Source organism: Typopeltis vanoorti, chromosome 13, assembly GCF_054136105.1.
Source record: "Typopeltis vanoorti isolate ZY-2024b chromosome 13, IOZ_Tvanoo_1.0, whole genome shotgun sequence".
In the NCBI taxonomy this organism is placed as follows: domain Eukaryota; kingdom Metazoa; phylum Arthropoda; class Arachnida; order Uropygi; family Thelyphonidae; genus Typopeltis; species Typopeltis vanoorti.
The window spans coordinates 38,546,218-38,567,974 of record NC_143561.1 but is presented as its reverse complement, the minus strand read 5'-3'; the positions used below and the strand labels follow the sequence as shown (position 1 = coordinate 38,567,974).

Below are 21,757 nucleotides of genomic sequence, written 5' to 3'. Positions count from 1 at the left end.
TAATTAGTTATTTTGAAATAGCCTGGATTCACACCTAGGATGGGTGAATCCTGGATGCATGCATCATCTAAACATGTCAAAGTGCTCAACGTGTAAGAATGAGCAAGGCAATAGTCATGGAAACAGAGGGTTTTGGTGACCATAATTATTTTTTAACAATAATTTTAAAAAAAGTTAAAATACATGTGATCAGAATTCATGATGTATTTAATATAAAAAAAAATCACTGCATATACAGTTTCAGATCATACAAAGGGAAACAACCTATTTAATAAAGCCTTTATTATTCCTTGTTATGGCATGACAAATCAATGCAAAAGTAACTGATGAATAGATTGAATACTGATATTTAATTTCTATACAATTTGTTGTTGAAGCCTTCTTTTGCTTTTCATCTCACTATATTATGTGAGAAATGTTTTCTATTTTTATAAGCTGGGAAAGTGAGACAATTGAATTTTCACTGAAATGATTAAGCTAATTTTTCTGGATAAGATGACTTGTGTTGGCTGAGAAATAACTACCTTAATTGAGAAAGCATAACTAAGATATGCATTTTTATGACATGTATCAGAAATAAAAAGCAAAATGGCCCAAGGTTTATTTATAATTGCAGGTATCCCATATTTTCTTTTTTTCTCCATTTTTACAAATACCATTTGAAAGTCAGACTTTCATCTGCATTACAATAACACATCAAAAGAAATCTTGTATAATCTTCATTATTCTTTATAGCTAATAAAAGGGATATTTATGTAAAACTATTATTAAAATAGCAACAATAAAGAAAAATCATTTATTAATTATTCTGATTTTGGATTCAATGTGATGGAAGGACTCATTCACTGTAATGTTCTATTATTCATGAAAGAAACCATGTGCAGAAAAAGTGCAATGTTTAAACATTCTAGTCTACAAACTTTTAAAATGCTAATTATGAATAATATAGTTAGCTTCTATATAAATCTTTCTGTTATTGACATCTGAATTATACATTTTTTTCCCCCCATTATACCACTGAAAAACCTTAAAAGTACCTATTATTATCTTCATTACATGTGTTTACAAAAGAATATACATATTATACAAGTTTGTCCAGATCTTTTTTATATATTCTTTTCATTCGTCCAATTCTGCTGCAAATCTATCAAAGGCATTTCATAATTTAATAATAATATGCTCATGAAATGAATGCAAAGCTGACACAATATAAATGTACAACAGTTTATTTTTTTTTATAAGTTATATCAAATCTGAAAAGAGTATTAAAGTTTTTAACCTAACTTCACCAACTTATATATATAAAGTAATCCTCTATAATTGCAGCAGTTAGCTTTCTAAAACAGTACATTAAAAAATTACTATTTGCATACTTTGTCCGGAAACAATGTGACGTGACTATTAGTAACAAAATATATCAAATCTGAATTATCCTACAAATTGATGATATACACATATGGAATATGTTGAGCATCCCATTTCAAAATAATCAATTGCCATCTCATACAGGTGCTCTTTGTTTTTCTACTCTATTAAATATGCAAATAAATATCACTGAAGAACAGAAATGCAAGTAATACAAGGTAAACAGAAATTTATAAAGTCAAACTGTGTGAATTTTTGTTCCAATATTATTATGAAATTATCACCAAGTTTTCACTTATATACAGAAAGCTAATTAATATGTAATTTCATCTGACAATACATGTAACTGTTGTATTCTCTGTATTGTACTAGAACAAGCTACATTCATTCAATATATATATATACTAAAAATGCTACTGTTGTTACTAATGCAATTTAAAAAAAAAAATTTCTAAACAGCCTTTTTTGCAAATAAGTTTCAAAATTCTATTCATCTTAAAACCTTGGACCTCTCTACCTTCTGAGTATGTTTGTGTGTAATATTAAGCAGCCTCAGTAAATGCCATGGACACGATGGTTACTATTTATGGAGAAGGCATGCATTTCAGCCTCTCAAATGCAGCCTTTTCCAAACTTTCTCGATGATTAGGATGAGCTATCTGGATCAGGGCATGGGCACGCTGTCGAATGTTCTTGCCAAAGAGGTAAGCAATACCATATTCAGTCACAACATAATGAGTGTGTGCCCTTGATGTCACAACACCACCACCTGAAAAAACAGAATTAAACAGATTTACAATAGATTCATACAGAAAGGCTTAGGTGTTATTCATCATCCATGAATATCACTGAATGGTATAACTAACACCAAGAGGAAAAAATATATTTATAAAGTCACTAATATTTCGCTGTTTTTTTACCCAGCGTCAAGAGCACAATGAAACTGACAGGCACACAGCACTAAACCAAGTAACTGTAGAAATAATTTAAATTGTAACTGACAACCAGTGTTCTTACATGGGTCAGATAACTACAAAGTTAATTCAGAGAAGTCTGACTATTAGGTGTTAAAATGATAATCTCCCAGATTGTCGATAAATTAATGAAACCATACTTGTTGAGGTTGGGAGAATGCTTCATGGCTGATTCTAAGAATATCCTCTCAGATTTGTAACAACTTCGATGTAATAAAGATATTTTTCTCAATCCAATCCTATGTGAAGAAGTATCCAGAGCATGATCTGCTAATGATGACTTGCCATACAGATGATCTTGGACATAATTTTTATCTTCTTATATGTTAACTGATCTACCAGTTTGTCAAAAGCAGACTAACTTGCAGGCATAATAAACTTTATACATTCCCAGATGTTGAAGATGTAAATCTTTAGGAGAATGCATAAAAGTAGCTGTTGAATGAAAGGTTTGAAAGTGATATGAAGATCACATCTGCAAAGAACTTTGGCTATTTTTTCTGATGCATCTATAACATATGGAATGGGAATGGTTTTGCTGTGATCCTGTGTGTAGGAGGGATGGGAGGAGGGGGATGCATGAAATATTTTATCTATTTTAGATAAATTTTCCAAGTTTCTTTCTTTCTTTTTTAAATACCAAACCAGGACTATTTGTTCAAATGTTTGTTCATAGCTTTGAATGAAGTTAGGGCCATTTGCAACACCTTTTTCAATGGCTACAGGCTAAAATTACCACAGGTTCCAGCATGGCATCTTGATACACTTTGGTCCCATCTTGATAACATCACTGATGCAGGGATGATGACCTATCTGAATCCTGAGTGCTGTGTAACCATCTAGGGCATATACTCAATCATTTTGGCAATTAAATGACTCTTCAATGGATGAAATGAGATAAAAAATTTTCATCTGTGAAGAGGATATCTCTGAGTCTGTTGTTTGTGTACTACTGGTGAAGTGCCTTTTGATTTTATCACTCTCTGCTGCATAAGTTGTGGTGTTAGGAAGTGTCCAGTAGAATGATAATAGGCTCTCATCCCCAAGTCATCAGTTAGTACACATGACTTCTCTCATCTCTCGCAACATCACTTTCATCTGCGTTCTCACAGGATTATGGCAGAAGTGTGCCTTCACAGTCCTCATAAGCTGTTGCATCATAACGCAGTGTGGTTGACCTGTTCTTTGACAGTTAGATATGACTTCTGTATTGTTACAACGGTTAATAGTTAATACATAAACATCCTACTGATCCAGAGTGTTTTTAGTGTGCTGAAAATAACAAGTGGCTGAATTTCAACCTTGTGAAATGTGATCACAGCTACATGGTTCTAATAATCTCCCCACTGCATGTTAACCCATAAGCTAGACAACTCCTTCTCTACTGATAAATATATGAATGTTGGCTGTACACAGCGCCACTAATGGAACCAGGCTCGAGCAATTCTGTGGCCAGCATGGGGGATGTGCAGAAGTTGTAACAGTATTTATGGCAAGACTGTGTATAAGTGCATTTTCCTGATGAAGTCTAGATTCACATGGTTATAGTTCAGACCACCCTGCTTTTCTAAGCTGTCTGCAAAGGTTTCAGCTATGTTTGTGTCATGGTAGATGAAGCTTCATTCACTGTGGATTGATAGAAGGGAGTTAAAATCTGCACATTTCAGTACCTATTGGATTCATTGCCCTGCTGAATGCTTGTTGTTGTTATTGAGGGGGGGTGGGAAAGAATCTATGGTTGATATTGAAAACTAAATGAATGCAGACATCACATTTTCTGTATACAAGTATCTCATAACGTACTGCACACTTCCTTTTGGACAAGTCTTAATGTTCAGGTAAAGGACTGAAACAAGAATATCTAGTCTAGTATAATCCATTTTGTAACCAAGGGAAAAAAGATTTCTACAGTTACACGGACTATTGCACATAGATCTAGTTGCTTGGATTCCTTCAGAAGGAGGAAGCGGCCGAGAAGATTCAGAAGCGAGTGACTGTGACAGGTCTGTGGAATGTTCTCTATGAGAATAGATTGAAAGTGTGTGGATTATAGTGGCTGATTGATAGAAGGGGATAAAAAACCTTTAAAAACACAAATTATTAAAGGGATTTTATAGAAATGAAATTACTTTTTTTTTAATATGTGGCATGGTAGGAAGGGGGAGACCAAGAGGTCAGCCCTGGAAATTGTGTAAGAATATGGCCAGCAAGGGCCACATTCTTACACAGAGGGGGGGGGGGGGGAGGGGAGTGTAACATCTAAATTTGCTATCAGGCCTGCAAAATTTTTCCTATAGAAGATAATACCATCGCATACGAATATTTAGACCGCACATAGGTAGGCAAGGGAGGTCATACTATCAAAAATAGAAAGAGTTGAGATACCTTATCTCTTTTCCCAGTCTATGCAATTCAGTAATAGTTATGCTTGTTAGACGACATTCATAGCTTTATAAGATAAAGATAATGGCTTTTTTTTTTTTTTTGCTGCTATCAAATGATAGTATACAGATCATTTCAATACATCACAGTGATGACAAGACCAGGCCTCATATGATATGCATCCAAAAAGCTATGGAAAACATCTGCAAACAGTTTTCAAACAATAGAAGAGGTGATTTTATTGCATATCAGCTTGAACTGAAACTATGAAATGAAACTGCAGATGTTTTGAAAACAATCTGATAAAACATTCATTAAGTAGTGAAGGCTTTGAACGGCTATGATATGCTTAGGGCATGAAAGCTTAAGCTACAACAATCAAATCTCAAGGCACATGCTAGTGATAATTAATGCAATATAATGGACAAAATACAAGACAGATGGACAACACTATGTTGACAAAAGTATTTGGATACCTTATGTGCCATGCAAATTTTGGATCTTACCGATGCATATATGCAGAGGGTGTCTGTGTAAGTCTGGTAATAAAAGGTGGGATGTGTTGTATGTTTTGTACTGTAGTTTAATGTCAAGATGACATATTCAGGTGGACTGAAAAGACGTCCAACGTGGATGGTAGTTAGGTGTTACATCAGTGGTCTTTCTGTTAGGACATTGCTACCCATCTCAGTATACTGAAATCCACTATTGTTTATGTCATTCGTAGATGGAAAGTTGATGGTGATACCACAGCAAAAAGTGGTATCACCATCACTATCACCATCTCACCGATCTCAATCAGTGAGTGTCAGTGCCCTTGGGAGGGCACTGACACTCACTGATTGAGATCGGTGAGCTCTGTCTCAGAGCATTCGAGTATTCTGAATATCATCGTCAGCAGCAGATCTTGCAGTCAACCTGGAAAATGCTGCAAGGACATCTATCAGCACTAGAACTATCTGCAGAGTTGCATGCCTTAGGTCACTATAGCAGAGCTGCTGTGAACAAGCCACGCTTCATTCCCTTCAATGCCAAATAATGTCTGGACTGGTGTCTTTCACACCATTCCTGGACCATAGATGATTGAAAAAGGATTCTGTGGAGCAATGAATCACAATCCAAAGGCTTCACTCTGATCTGCAGATTACCTGGGGAATGGTTCTGGCAGGACTGCAACATTCCAACTGTGAAGTTTGGTTGAGGCTCGGAATGGTATAGGGGTGTTTCAGTTGGATGAAGCTTAGTCCATTGGTAAACGTGCTCCAAACCATGAACTCTCATGGCTATCTGGACATCCTGGAAAACTTCATGCTTCCAGTGCTATGGATGTACTTCAGCACAACAAGGCTCCATGCCATACTGCACTATGTGTTGAGACTGGTTTCCACACAACATTGAAGTATTGGATTGGCTGACTCAGAGTCCAGACTTCAATCATATCAAACATCTTTGGGATGAATTAAAATGCTGAATTCACTCCAGACCACAGTGGGCATCATCAGCATCAGTGATAGGGAACACTGTGGTCTGGAGTGAACGGCATTCTAATCCCAAATCGGTTGATGCCCCGTCATTTGCTGTCATTCAGGCCAAAGGTTGTCCCACTCGATACTAGAAATGTAATTAAAAAGCATTTTTTGACCACAATTAGGTGTCCAAATACTTTTGTCAACACAGTGCGTGCGTATGTGTGAGCACGCACATACACACGCACTAATTGCCAAGTGCTTTGTGATATATAGGATTGCTATGGTATTGAGAAGAGTGTTTTTGTTCTTTAAAAGTTTCTACCTAACCTCCGATGAGAACCAACAGTCATGGCAGTGAATGAGCTCCTGGGTAATGAAAGAATTATGGATTTTTAATATCCTCTCATTTATTAGCTTTAGGCTCTTTCCCTGAAACAATTACAGTATAATGAAAATGAAAATATGGTAAAATGTATCAACATATTTAGTATTTGCATATCCTGATGAAACATTTGTTGCATTTATATGAGAAAAAAAAATTCCATACATTTTTCAAGGAAAACCCATATCCATTCACAAGAGGTTGGTCAACATTTTTTGTGCACTAGTACTATGGAAGGGCAAAAAAGAACTTGTTCACATTTGATGTGAAGAGCTGTGCTGTGGATTGTATTCCTTAAGATACACAAGGTGGAAGATTGTTCCAGAGGGCAGCAGTAGCAATGAAGAGGAACTGGAGAAATTTGTTCTATGAGTGTGGACTTGAACTATGAAGGAGCACTGATAAGCTGCCATGTGCATTTGAATGAATCTGACAGAGTAGAGGAATTACCGATGCTAATTCTGATTAATAGTAGCTGCAGACATAAGCAGCAGAAACTGCATGCTTGTGTAAAAATAAGTGAAGAGAGTCGTTAATCAATCTAAATGCTCTTTTCTATACATTTTTAAGGAGCACCACCCTAGATGTGACAGTAATATTCAATAGTCCCACAGATCGGCGGTCTACATAGAGCTACACACTGTTTGGAGATTAAGTAATGCCTTGAGCAAAATAGGGAAAGCAAATTTTTTGGATACAGAGGTGGCAATATTTGTAATATGTTTGTGCCACGAGAGATTTGAGGTCAGAGTAATCCTAAGAAGATAAATCTCATCTTGAATGAAAATTTGGGTACTGTCGAAAGTAAGACTGGAAGAAAAGGATTTTTTTTCCCCTGTGGAAAATAAGGCAGAGTTGCATTTTCTAGCAACGAAATTGAAATACATGTTTTGGAAATCATAATTTTGAGTAGCAGAGATTAAGATTCTGGAGGTTTTGGTGATTTGTGCACTGCAAAGTTTATCAAATGAAAAGAAGAAGTGCAACATGTGCATCAGCAAAATTATATACTGAATTAATTGTCAGCTAGAGTAGATCTTTGATATAGAGAAGGAAGAGGGTGGGTGAAAGAACAGAACTTTGTGGGACTTGCTGGATTCTAAATCCAGAAGAGGGCAGTCTGGCTAAGTAATGATCCCTCTCACATAGACATTCAGTAGGAAAAAGTAATCAGGAAAAGTGTTAAACAATCATAATATCAGGTATACAGTTCTTGAATATGGACACACCAGAAAACAGTGATGCCCTATGTAACAGCATTAATCCAATAGACAATACAAGGCATTGCAATCAAGTAACTAATGAAACTGAAATGGGGAAAAAGTGAGAACTAGAGCCTACTATCAATGTGTTGAAGGTGGGTTCTTAAAATCATAATTCTAGCACTGATTAATAATATTTTAAGACCATCACAATTGCAATCATTTTAATAATATCAGCAGCTTAAAAAATAATATAATTTATATAATATAAATTAAAAAATAATATGAATAACACCCAACACCTAAGACTTGCTATAAAAGCTTTCATTTAACTTGCCTTGCTTTAAAAATGGAACAATTTTTGACTCTCCCTTTTTGGTAGTAGAAGGCATAGCCAAAATGGGCTTCCCTTTTCCATCCAGTCCCATAGCAGCTCCCCGCAAAAAGTCCACCTGACCACCAACACCTATTAAAAAATTAAACCAGATGCCTTACTATTAACAGTCAGGGTACTATATGCACCAGTAAGAAAAGAAAAACTTCTGTCTGTTAAAAAAAAAGTATTATTTTTAACTTTTATAATAAAAAATTAGATATTTCATAGGAAATCACTTAACAATTTAACAAAGTTTCTGGGTGATGGAGCTACTTCACACTCCAACCAAAGGCATCTAAATACAGAATTTTAATTATATAAAAGGGTAGTTAAGAAGACATACCTGGTTGTGTAATTTTGGAGCCAAACTTGATAAACCAAAGTGTATAATAAGAGAAAGGTATTGAGAATGAAGCTTTAATGTAATCGGTGAATAAAGAATGATGAATGGTATGGATTAGAGATTTTGAATCAAGATTATGAAAACAAAAAATGGAAAAACTAAAGACTTCAAACAAAAAGAAATAAAAAAATAGTAAAGTACATCCAAGACCAGCAGCATAATGGTGTGATTACCATTTCATGGGAAAACATCATAATATGGTGAATACACTATAAGCCTGCTGTGTGGTTTAAAATTACTTTTATCATAATTCTGCATTTTAACAATTTGAAAAAAAAAAAAAAGGACAGTACTATTGTTTTGGATAATTATATTTGTTTTAGACAAAGAGATAACTGTTGTTACAGAGAGGCTACTTATATTCTCCTATGCAGAATGTTACTATTTTATGGCTATCTTGTACTTCTTGATGCCAATGTTGTGCATCTAGCTCTGTTTAACAGAAGTAATCAGATATTTATGCGAGTAGTCCATTAAAACATGCAGTTCATAAAACCGATAAGAGTTCATCAGCACTAGTTCATGCTGGAATAAGTGCACCTTCATAAAAAAAAAATGCCTCATTAGCATGTTTCATACTAATGTCACTTGACACTTATAGAAAACACAAAGAATAAACTGATGGAAAATACCAACATCTGATACTCAAAGCAAACAGAACCAATACTTAAGTCAAAATGGCAACAATTACTTCTAAGTGATAGGAAATAAATGAATTTTTTTACATATTTTCAAAATGGTTATACCAATGCAATGACTATTCTGAAATTTTTTCAACAATGTAAATAAGTCAATATAAGTTCTTATACTGATATGAAATTTTGGTTCTCCCATGGGAGATCTCTGAATTATAGCAGTGAAAATGGTGCAGCATCGATGCAGATGAAACAGCATGCAGTGAGATAGTTTCTACAGAAAACATTCCATCAATTGATGTTCCATGATGTTTATCAGAATAAGTGTGTGTAGACATTGGTAGTGTTCAATGCCAGGCTGTATGTTATAGTGACACTGATTTGTGGAATGTAAATGCATTTAGAATTCGTGCTTACTGGCACTGCGATCAACTCAGAGTGTTATGTTGGAAATGCAAAAACTGAAGACATCGATTCAAAGGTTATGTTCTGATATGCAGTATTTTTTCATTTAATACAGTATGTAGCCTCACAAGTGCATGAATAATGCCAAAGATTCTCCAATTTCATTATCTCAGGCCATCACACATATAAGACATGATGTATGATGCACTTTTCATGTCAGCAGAAAAGTGAAGAGGCACAATGTCAGGACATGGGGGAGTGAAAATCCTCACTGTATCATGGAACACATGAGTGACAGTCCCAAGGTAAACATCTGGTGTGATGTAATGCAAAACACTATCATTAGCCCATTTTTTTTCTTCATGGAAAGCAATACTGATGGAATGATTTATCAACATGCGGGAAAATTTTGTCTTTCCACAAGTTTATCACACTACAACCACACATCCTCTTTCAGCAGGATGGTGCCCTGCCACACTGGCATTTGGAGGTCTGTGCAACTCTTGACAGGGTCTTTTTTCTGATGGAATGGATGTGGAGGACCGATTCTCTGGCCACCATGATCACTGGATCTTACCCTACTTGATTTTTTTCTTGTGGGAGTATGAGAACAACATAGTCCATGCAACCAAAGTGGACAGCCTAGAGTACCTGAAACATTGCATTTCTGCTATCGACTATGCACAGTGTCAAGACTATCAATTCGACAGTGTGCCTACTACTAAAGGAGCACACCTGGAAGTGTAATGATTTTTTTTTTTACAAAAACTTGGTGAGTGTTCCTTCTCATTTGTTACAATTTTGACACCATGGTCCATACACTTTAGTAGTAGTACCACATTGAAACTAGGGAAGTCCAATGTGGACACCCTGTATAACTCAAACTTGGCTCTATCTAACTTTCATTTTTTTCAAAACTGAAGGAACATTTGAGAGGACATCATGCCACATTTATACAACTTACAACAAAGTTTCTGATTTTTTGCCCATTACCAAGAACAGACTACCTCTTCTTTCTTTATCAGGTATCAGGTTTCCTGTGAACATTGCCTCTTATTTCAGTCAAACTGGCCATTCCACTGAGAACACGATAAGCGACAACAAACTACATCCATTACAGATGTTTGGTCTGGCTTAGCATTGACACTAAACGTAGGATTCTTTGAAAAGACCAATTGCGCCATTTTAGATATCAAGATTTGTTTAGACGTCTATTGAATACAAAGAGTTCTCTGTCTTCTTAGAGAATATCCAATGAAGCCTATACATTGTCCTAATTTGAATTGAACTGATAGTTTATTCATATCAAAAGTGTGGAAAATTCTTATCCTAAGCAGCTGCTGTTCCCCCCCCCCCCACTGCATAAGTGTAATACATGTTATACACATAATCTGTTGGTTTGAGTCACTTTAAATGATTCCAGCATTTAAATGATTAGAAATGATTTTTAGCTTTGGTTCTTAGATGTACTCCACTTGTCTTGAGCAGATAGGTAATTGTATGTTCTTACCTTGTTTCGAACTACACTGTCATTGAGTATGAAATTCTTTTCTTTCTGAAATATTTGATGTTTACGTTATCAATATTACTATTAAGAGAGACCTCCAGAGAGTCAGGGACTCATCAAGTGAAGCCACACCAGCTACCATACTTTTTCTTGAATTCATTCACACTATCTGCACTCACTATCTCCAAAGGCAATCCATTCCAATCACACCATTCTATGAGAGAAAAATCTAGGTCCTCCTCCATTTTTGACTGCACTCATTTGAGAATGGATTCATTCTCAAATGAATGCAATATCCATTCCACGGATGCCTGCTCATCCTCTCCCTGCTCTCCATGAAATGAAAAATTCCATCTACTGATATCCTCTATGACCCTTTCAGAAGTTTGTAAGTCTCAATCATGTCACACTCCTTTCTTCTGTCTGCTAGTGCCTGCAGTCTATAAATTGTCAATCTGTCTTCATAATCTGTATTCTCACAATTATTTGTAATGTTCATCTATATAATTGTTAATACTCTCCTTTGCACTCTCTTCACTCTATCAGTATCACCACAGAAACCAGTGATCAGATCCACAGAGGATTGATATGATAGCTCAAATGGGGTCATATCAAGGCCTGGCAAAATGGATTCCTTATCCTTATGAGTTTGTTCCAGCATTGCAATTATCCTCTGAGTCGTATTTGCAATTTTTGCTATATTACTATATACTATAAATACTATATTATTTGCTATATTATTCATACAGAAAACAATCCATCACTTGATCTTACTTCTGAACCCAAACCATATCTCTGATCAAGAGATTTTAGTTTTTTAGAATAAAAATAACACCTAGATTCTTGGCATCACACTATAACTGCTTCTTGAATGTAAACTTAACATCCAAAAAAAAAAAAAAGGTGTACCCTCTTTTCAGCTGCAGATGCTACTAATCTGAAGTGTATACTCAACAAATTCTAGATCTGCAGGTATGAATACTTCTTTCATATATGAGGAGTTGCCATCAAAACTTCCACAAAAATCTGAACTAAATTATTTTATTAAAGAGTAATCAGAATGATTACCGATCTCTTGAATATGTTTTGTAAATATATTCAAGTCAAAAGAGTTTTTGGACAGTACTTTCATACTGACTTGGATACCTTAATGCTACACAAGTAAATTAATTTAAACTATCCTATGATACAAACTACAAAATATGAAAGAGGAAGAAATAAATTAATAACATATTATACATCCAGTTGTGTTTCTCTACATTAAAGTTTGGCAATACAATAATTGTAAGAAAATTTTAAAATGAATCAAAGTTGAGCAGCTTTCAGAGGTAAACTGTACTCTCAAATACACAAACATTATTCAAGAAAAAATGAAAGAGAATGAAAACAACCAAAATTTGGAGATTCAGTGAAAACTGAAGAAAACATTCACTGATTCAGCCAGAGAGGCATGTAGTGAGCTGTATGCAAGGACAGAAAAATCAGAACTCCATGGTGGACTCAGGAAGTTAGCGTGGCAGTCAAGGAAAGGAAGAAAGCATATCAAAAGTTCCCATCAAATAAGTCAGCTTGTAAGCTTAAAGAATAAAGAGAAAAATGTAAGAAACTGAAACACTGTGTAAAACTAGTTAAACAAAAGTCATGGGAAGGCTTTGGTAAGAACACAGAAAATAAATATCAGAAAGGTTGCAAAATATTCTGGAGGCTATTAAAAAAGCTTAGAAATAAAGGAAAGAGTAATTACTAAAGAAACAGCCAAAAGACTTCATTTTGATGTAAAATTACATAGACAAAGTGGATATTAAATTCAGCATTATTTCAAAACTGAATGTTTTTTGTAAGTGTACCTGAGAGAGCTTACGAGAATACAAACATCTGCATCCCCAAGTTAAAGGAAAGAGTACTATAAAAGGAATGAAATATAATAAAGGTGACAAAATCTGAAGATAAAGATATTCTAGATGTCCAGAGTAATTATTTTGAAAGAAGCAGTGACAGGTAGAAAGTACTCAACAGAAATGTAATCAGGAACACATATCAGTACTTGAAGTAGGAAAAAGCCATTGAAAACTTGAAATGTGGAGAGGCAGCTGGAGGAGATATTTGACTAGAAATGCTCAAATATGGAGGCATAAAAGTACCTCTCATAGTACCAATCTATATATATAAAAAAAAAAAAAGGAAAATAAAACTGAATGTGAAAAATTTCCTATTGAGTGTTCCTGGTAAGATTTATACAAGTTTACTTGAGAAACACACAAGAAAAACTGTGATAGGAAAGTTGGAAAACAAGCTGAATTCAGGCAAAATACAGATTTGTCAGAATCGAATTTTCACTTTAAGACAAATAGTGAAGAAGTCATGTAAATATAACAAAGATCTGTATTAAATCTGCATTTTAGTCTTGTAAATCTGGAAAAGGCATATCACAAAGTGACAAGAGAAAAGCTGTCCAAACTGCATAACAATACTTAGTCTAAGTACTGTTAGACTTTTAAATCTTGAGTTTTAAGTCTGCAGTCAGAACTGAAGACTGTACAGAAAGATTTGATGTTAAATCAGGTGTAAGACAAGCATATATATACATTATGAAGGAAATGTGGTATTAAATCTGATATCACAATTGGGGATGTTAATCTCAGCTCTTTAATTTATGCAGATGATGTTATACTTTTGAATAAATCTAGGACAATTTTGCAGGATTCCCTGACCAAATGTAATATCTATAATACATTTGGTATGAAAATCAGCATTAAAAAGAAAAGACAATGAAAATAGGCTGGAATACTACTTCAGTTGTAAAATAACCCAGAGGAAAACCAAGATGTAGCTGGATTGATACAGTAAAAAGTGTCTTAGAAGAGAGAAATGTAAGATCTAATAATATTGGAATCATGACAGATAGATTAATTTGGAGGAAAATTGTTGACAGAAGTTAGCAATGATGTAGAGTTTTCATAATATTGTGTATACTGCTTGAGGGTACAGAATTTGATGAGTGATTATAAACTAAAAACTTTATTGAATATCAAATTTTATGAAATAATGCATTTTTTTCATCGTCATCATAAAATTTCTGATATCTATCCTCAAAAGGGATTTGTAGAATACTATGATAGTACAAAATAAAGTTTACATTATTAATAACTTCCTATTGAAAAATACCCTCCAAATTAGTCTGTTATCTGTCAGAACTCATACATCTGTCTTCTAATGCACTTTTAACTACACCAATCCACCTCAATCTTGGTCTCCCTCAGGATTGTTTTTCTAGTATCAAACAGCTTTGCTAACTTTTTTCCTTTCCTATTATTTTTAAGTGACTATACAATCTGAGATTATCTCTGCTCACACATTCTTGAATGCTAAAAACATCAAGCTCCTTCCTAATATCTTCATTTTTAATATGATTCTGCCATTGATGCTATCTACTCACTCCACTAATTTTTTAGAACTATTATACCTGTGGCCTCTATCTAGTCAATCAACTTTTAATTCTAATCCAGGTTTCAGATCCATAAGTTAAAACTGGTTGCAATGCAGTCTTGTATACTGCTAATATAACATTTTGACTAATTTCTCTCTTATTTCATATAAATTTATTCAATTCACCATATCAGCTTTACTTATGCTTGTCTACTTTCATATTTAATTTACCATCATCCCTAAAAATTGGGCCTAAACAGCAGAATTATTTTACTCATTTTATAAGTTTCTCATTGAAAATGCAGTTGAAGTTTTCCATGCTCCTGACTATTTTCAGTCTTTGTCTTTTTTAATGCTGATTTTCATGACAAATTTGTTATGGCGATTATTCAAGGAATACTGCAGACTTTCGATATATGTAGGAGTATAGCCATCTGCATAAAGTAAAGAACTGAGATTAACATCAACTTTGATATCAGGTTTAATGCTACTTTCCTTCATAATGTGATATATATAGATGATGAATAATAGTGGACATAGTGAGCACTTTTGTACGCATCCTGACTGCCTTTCTTTTGAATATTTTCAGTTACATTTCTATATAATTCACCATATGCCTCCCTGATCGAATTAATGTTTTCTTCAAGGTTTGAGTCTTGTTTTCAAATGCATTTATTTTTTCTTGAATATTATTTGTATATTTCATTCTATAACTTCACCTTTAAAAGCTGCTGGTCTTTCTTTTCTCTTATATACTTTTCTTTTCATTATAATATTTGGTTTTTCTACTTAAAACTAAATGGTCACTTCTTATTTCAAATATCATGCTCAACAATAATAGTCAATGAGACCTTTTTCATTTCTTCTATCTTCTCTCCAAGTGAATTTGTGCATGTTTATGTTGGAACATCACACTGGTAATGACTAGACCATGTCTTGAACAAAAATACCATAGATATTTATCATTATTATTATCTTTGTTCTTTTCTCAAAATTTTCCCAAAACATATCTACACACACACACACAATCCTCTTTTTAGATAGTATATACATTCCAAAGAATATTATGTAAAAAAAGACATCCAATTCTATATATATATGTACCATATATATATAGAAAAATATTAGATAGCCTCCACAACTTCAAAAATTAGTAATTTGGTAAAACTTGATCAACAGTGTAACTGCCATCTTCAGTTATTTTGGTAAGCTTTGAAGAATATTCTTAGACAGCTGTTGTATTTCCAGAAGTAATTTCACCTTTCATTTTAACGTTATGAGTTGTGTGTCTTTCCAAAAATCCTTGCGACCATCCATTACTTGCAGCAAATTTATTTATTTATTTTTTTTTTTTGTCATCAGTTAGTTCAGATGACGTTGATGGTTCTAGTTCTTTTATTTTCTCAAAGTTTTTAAAACCTTCTGTTTAATAGTATTGGTGTCTACAGGTATGCGTTTTCGTTTTTGGGTGTGATCTTCATTCCAAGTTAGTAGTGTCTCTCTCTCTCTTTTTTTTTTTTTTTTTTTTTTAAAACTATATCTCTGGTATATGAAGAAGACTTAGTGCTCAATTTTATACCAGAGGCTACAGATTGTCATACAGCATTTTCATTTTTTTTAAAAATTGTTTGGATCATAGTTCATTCAAATTAAAATTCTGCAGATGTGGAATCTTCACCTTTTGCAAGCCAGTCTAAGATTTCTATTTTTGTTTCTAAAGAAATTGTTTTTCATCTTGGTTTCTTTTTCAGTTGTTTACGATACAATCTGTCATTTCTGTCAAAGCAGAAAATATTTTCAATTAGTTAGATAAATCATGTGTAAAATCTTGTATAGAAAGAATTTTGTATAAAATTCTTATATACCGATTTTACTTAAGAAAGAAAGTAAATGCAAAATACTTATAGTTAAATTAACAATTTTCCATAAGTGTTTTATGTAATCTAGTAAAATATTAGAATGAATGAGGCACGAAGGTCAGCGAGTTATGGAGTTTTCCTGCCATGACTCAGCGATTTCGTATGGGGGGGGGGAAGTACCCCTGGTAGAACATCCGAGGAACTCGATCTAAAGAAGTTCCAAGGCCGTCAAGGGAGAATAAAAAGGGGGCAGGCGCTCTGCTGCTGACTTTTTTTTGGCTTGGCTCTGCTCTCTCCATTCCCGACTTGTTCCGGTGTTGCTTCAAAGAAGGTTCCTATATCTAGCCATTCCAAGGATAGGGAAGGATATCCCGCTAGCAGATTTTCAACGGTAATAGGAGATATGTAACAGTGCCGTCGGCCTGTTCCAGAAAGTCCCACTGCGAAGTTCCTTAAGCGATCTCCAGAATGCTGTATCGTCATTGCCATGGAATAATGTCAGTTTGCAGTTCTAACAGGAAAGAAGAAGAAGGTTATATTCGTGATCTCTAGGATCGTGAAAGCTGAACTGGCTGAGAAATTTATCAAGTAAGATTATTGTAGAACTGTTACGGATTGTGATCTTTAGAGCAGGGATTGTTGATTGTATAGTTGCTAGCATATTGTAAGGTTATGAAGTCGGAAAACCGCACTTCTTAATTATTGTGAAATAATTGTCAAAAGCATTCTGAGCAATTGTTAATATTAAAAGGTCATTGTTAAGAGTTAATGTTTAAAGGAAAGACTGAATGTAAAGTTTATTATTATTATAAGACCTCATGGAGTCAAAGACTCATGTGGGAGGTCCTTTTATCACACACACACACATCTCATCATACCATGTCTTAAACACACTCAAACTCCTTGCAGACACCACACTCTCAGGCAAGGCATTTACAACTCTGCACGAAAAAAACCTGCATCTCACTCTCCTACTCACACCCTCTTTATACAGTTTCCAGGGATGACCTCTGGTTCTCCCCTGATCTCCCACTATTCTCTGTAGAACTTCTCCATCATTGATCCTATAACAACCCCTTACCAACTTATAGGTCTCTATCATATCTCCCCTCTTCCTCCTGTCCACCAGACTCTGCAAATTACATCTTCTCAATCTTTCCTCATACTCAACATTCCAGAGGTCAGACTCTACCTTAGTCAGTCACCTTTGGACCCTTTCCAACATCTCTTCATCCTTCTGAAAACCCGGTGATCAAATCTGGGCACAATAGTCCATATGTGGCCTAATCAAAGCCTTATACAACAGAACAAGAATCTCCCTACTTTTACACGTCAGTGTCCTCCGCATCATTCCCAGAAGCCTTTGTGTTGTCTTCACAATTTTAGATCCTTATCCACTATCACCCCCAGATCTCTTATTTCCTCTACCTCCAACAATATATTCTCACCAAGCATAAATTCTGCATCCCACCTTTGTTTTCCAAATTTTAAAACCTTACATTTTGCAACATTGAACTCACATCCCCATTTGCTTGCCCAATCACTCAATTTATTCAAGTCTTCTTGCAAGGCCACAACATCTTCACTACTCTTTATGGTTCGTCCCAACTTTGCATCATCTGCAAACAACTGAATATCTCCATCCAAATCTTCGCTAATATCATTAATATACAAGTTAAACAGTAATGGCCCTAAAACAGACCCTTGAGACACTCCACTAGTGACTTTCCTTTTCCTGGATATCGCACCCCCATACATAATTTGTTGATACCTATCAGATAGCCAGTCTCCAATCCAATGCACTAATCTAATATCCAACCCAATCTGCTTTAGTTTGACTGTCAACTTACGTTAAGCATAATTCTGAAATTCATCTAAGTTAAATTGCTAAATTATTTTAAAGTGTGTATGAGACTAACCACGTTTCTGATGTATATGTGAACATAAATATTTGTCATCGTCTCTAAGCTAAAGGCTAGAAGTACTGATTTAAGTAAGTTGAGAACCAGACATGTGCATTGCTTTGTTACTTGGCAGAATTGATAAGAGCCTGATAAATTTGATGTGTGTGAAATCCTTTTTCCTTTAAATTGTAATTACCATGTCTTAGTATGAATAAATTGTTTTGTTTGTTAACTTGCCTAATTTCGACTTACCAATGCACTTCTCATAAAAATATAGAACCTGTGTGTCCTTAAAGTTAAAGATAGCCACGATTGACTAAATTTAAGTATCTAACATTGCTTGAATTAGAATTGAATATTAGAGATGTTTCCGTGTTCCGTTTGAGCATTTCACTTACACGTATAGAAAAGACAAACAATTCCTTGCATGATCTTTAATGGTGCAGTCGTTAATACAAATAAATTTTTAAAGATCAGTGTTAGAGAAAGCCAGCTAATTAGACAAAGGAATTGGCTCCAACCATAGTCAATTTCTAAATCTAAACTACACATACGTGAAAGTAGTATAGACGACCTTGAGAGGGGGGGGTGAAATTTTAGACTGAAGGATTAAAGGTGGAAAGACTAGCTCAAGCAACGATTACAACTCGGAGTTATGACAAGAATATAATAAGATAAGATAAGAAAAAATATTGAATATATATTTCGAATCAAGTATACAATAAAATATCATCATCATCAAATTCCTGCCATGTACACTCAAGGGGTGTACAGGATATGATAGTACTACATGAAAAAAATTATATCATTACTAACTTCCTATCTACAATTTTCCTCCAAATCAGTCAGTTACTTGTCAAGACTCCAACAATATCAGATCTTATATTTCTATTGTCTAAGGCACTTTGCACCATAGCATTTACACCTATATCTTGGTCTTCCTCTGGGTCATTTTGCTGCCAACCAGGCAGAGAACACTTGTTTTGCCAATCTTTCTTCGCCCATTCTGTTTAAGTGACCATACCACCTGATATTAGCTCTGATAATGCATTCCTCGATGCTGACAATGTCAAGTTCTTTCCTAATATCCTTGTTTTTTATATGATATTGCCATTGATGCCATCTGTTCACGCCCTATAATCTTTCTCAGGACTCTCATATCTGCGGTCTCTAGTCTTTGGTCAAGTGTTTTACTTCTGACCCAGCTCTCAGATCCATAAGTTAAAACTGGTTTGAACACTATCTTGTATATAGCTAATTTAGTGTTCTGACTAATTTCTCTCTTATTCCATAGGAATTAATTCAATCGACTTCCCACCATACCAGCTTTGCTGATTCTATTGTCTTTTTCTATATTTAATTTACCATCTTCAGTAAAAATCGTGCCTAAGTAGCTGAAATGTTTTACTTGTTCCACAGGTTCTAAATTCACAACACAGTTGACATTTTCAATGATTCTGCCTATTTTCATTGTCTTTCTCTTTTTATTGCTGACCTTCATACCATATCTATTACAACAGCTATTCAATTTAGTCAGAGAATCTTGCAGACTTGTAGCGGATTTATTTAAAAGTATAACATCATCCGCATAAAGCAAAGAGCTGACATTAACATCTCCAATTTTGATATCATGTTTAATACCACTTTCCTTCATAATGTGATCCGATCCATATATATAATGAATAACTGAGGGGATAATGTACATCCTTGTCTCATACCAGATTTAACATTAAACCATCTTCCTGTATTTCCTTCAATTCTAACTGCTGACTTACAACTCAAATAAAGACTAAGTATTGCTTGATATAATGTCCCAATGACACCATATAACTGTGACATATTGAATAGCTTTTCTCTTGGCACCTTATATGCCTTTTCCAAATCTACAAAACTTAAATACAGATCTCTGTTAAATTCCCATGCTTTCTCGACTATTTGTCGTAAAGCGAAGATCTGATCCTGACAGCCTCTATTTGGGCTGAATCCAGCTTGTTCTTCACCAAGCTTTTCTTCCACAATTCTTCTCGACCGTTTCTCAAGTATACTTGCATAGATCTTGCCAGGAAAAGTCAATAGGGAAACACCTCTGTAATTCTCACATTCAGTTTTATTTCCCTTTTTATATATGAGTACTATGAGAGCTCCACTCCAATCATCGGGAATTCGTCCCTTTGTCCAGGCTTTCTGAACTATGCAGTGCAGCTACTGTAAGACTTTTATACCACCATACTTCAGCATTTCTGGTCGAATATCATCTACTCCTGCTGCCTTTACACATTTCAAGCCTTTGAGGGCTTTTTCTACTTCAAGTATGGATATGTATTCCTGACTGCATGTTTGGTCAGTGTTTTTTACCAGTGTGCTGTCATCACTGCTTGTTTCATTTAGTTTTTCAAAGTAATTGCTCCATACTTCAAGGATATCTTTTTCTCCCATTTTTAATGTCACCTTTATCATCTCTAACTCCTTTTACAGCACTGTTCCTTGTTTCCTCCATTCCTAAGCTTCTTCAACAACCTCCAGAATATTTTACCACCTTCTTGATATTTATTTTCTATATTCTTGCCAAAGTCCTCCCATGACTTTTGTTTAGCTAGTTTTAACAGTGTTTTGCATTTGTCTCTGTATTCTCTGAGAGCACAAGCTGACTTATTTGCCAGGAACTTTTGATATGCTTTCTTCTTTTCCTTCACTGCCTCTTTAACTTCCTGTGTCCACCATGGAGTTCTAATTTTTCTATCCTTGCAGACAACTTCATCACATGCCTCTCTAGCTGTATCAATCAGGGCTTTCTTCAAGGCTTGCCACTGAATCATCAAGGTTTGCTTCCTGTTCTCAAACTCTTTCATTTTTTCTTCAATAATCTTTGTGTATTTTAGTCTACAGTTCACATCTGAGAGCTGCTCAACTTTTATTTGCTTTAAAACTTTCTTACATGTTATTCTTTTCAATATGAAATTCAATTTTATCCTTCTCAAGACTAAATAGTGATCACTTCCAATTTCAAATCCTCTGTACACTCTGGTGTCCTGCACCAGGGAGAAAACATCACTATCAACAATAACATAGTCAATGAGATTTTTCTTATTCCTTGTCTCTTCTCTCCATGTGAATTTGTACACATTTTTATGTTGGAACATGGTGTTAGTAATAACCAGTCCAAGTCCTGAGCAGAAATCCAACAGATATTTGCCATTATTATTAGCTTTGCTCTTTTCTCCAAATTTTCCCAAAATATTTTTGTATGTCTCACAATCATTTCCTAATCTGCTATTTAGATCCCCAACAAGGACCAACTTTTCTTTTTTCATTGGCTCAGATGCTTTTTCTAAAGCCTCAAAAAACTCCTCCACTTCTACCTTAGTAGAACCTTCTGTGGGACCATAGGCACAAATAAGTCTCATTGTCCAGTTCCCCATTCTCATATTTGCCCACATTACTCTACTTGAGACTGACTGACATTCAAGA

At 34.7% G+C, this 21,757-nt stretch overlaps 1 protein-coding gene across 1 annotated transcript in view; it reads right to left on the bottom strand.

The window, feature by feature from the left end:
- Nucleotides 1-265: 265 nt before the first annotated feature.
- Nucleotides 266-21,757, bottom strand: part of LOC150100059 (succinyl-CoA:acetate/propanoyl-CoA:succinate CoA transferase) — a 98,176-nt gene continuing 76,684 nt past the window's right edge. Inside the window, exons 7-8 of the mRNA XM_090402764.1 lie at nt 8,112-8,240; nt 266-2,134 (exon numbers count right to left, since the gene is read on the bottom strand). Of these exons, the coding sequence (XP_090258890.1) occupies nt 1,950-2,134; nt 8,112-8,240 (314 nt within the window). The 3' untranslated portion in view covers nt 266-1,949. The remainder of the gene's footprint in view (nt 2,135-8,111; nt 8,241-21,757) is intronic.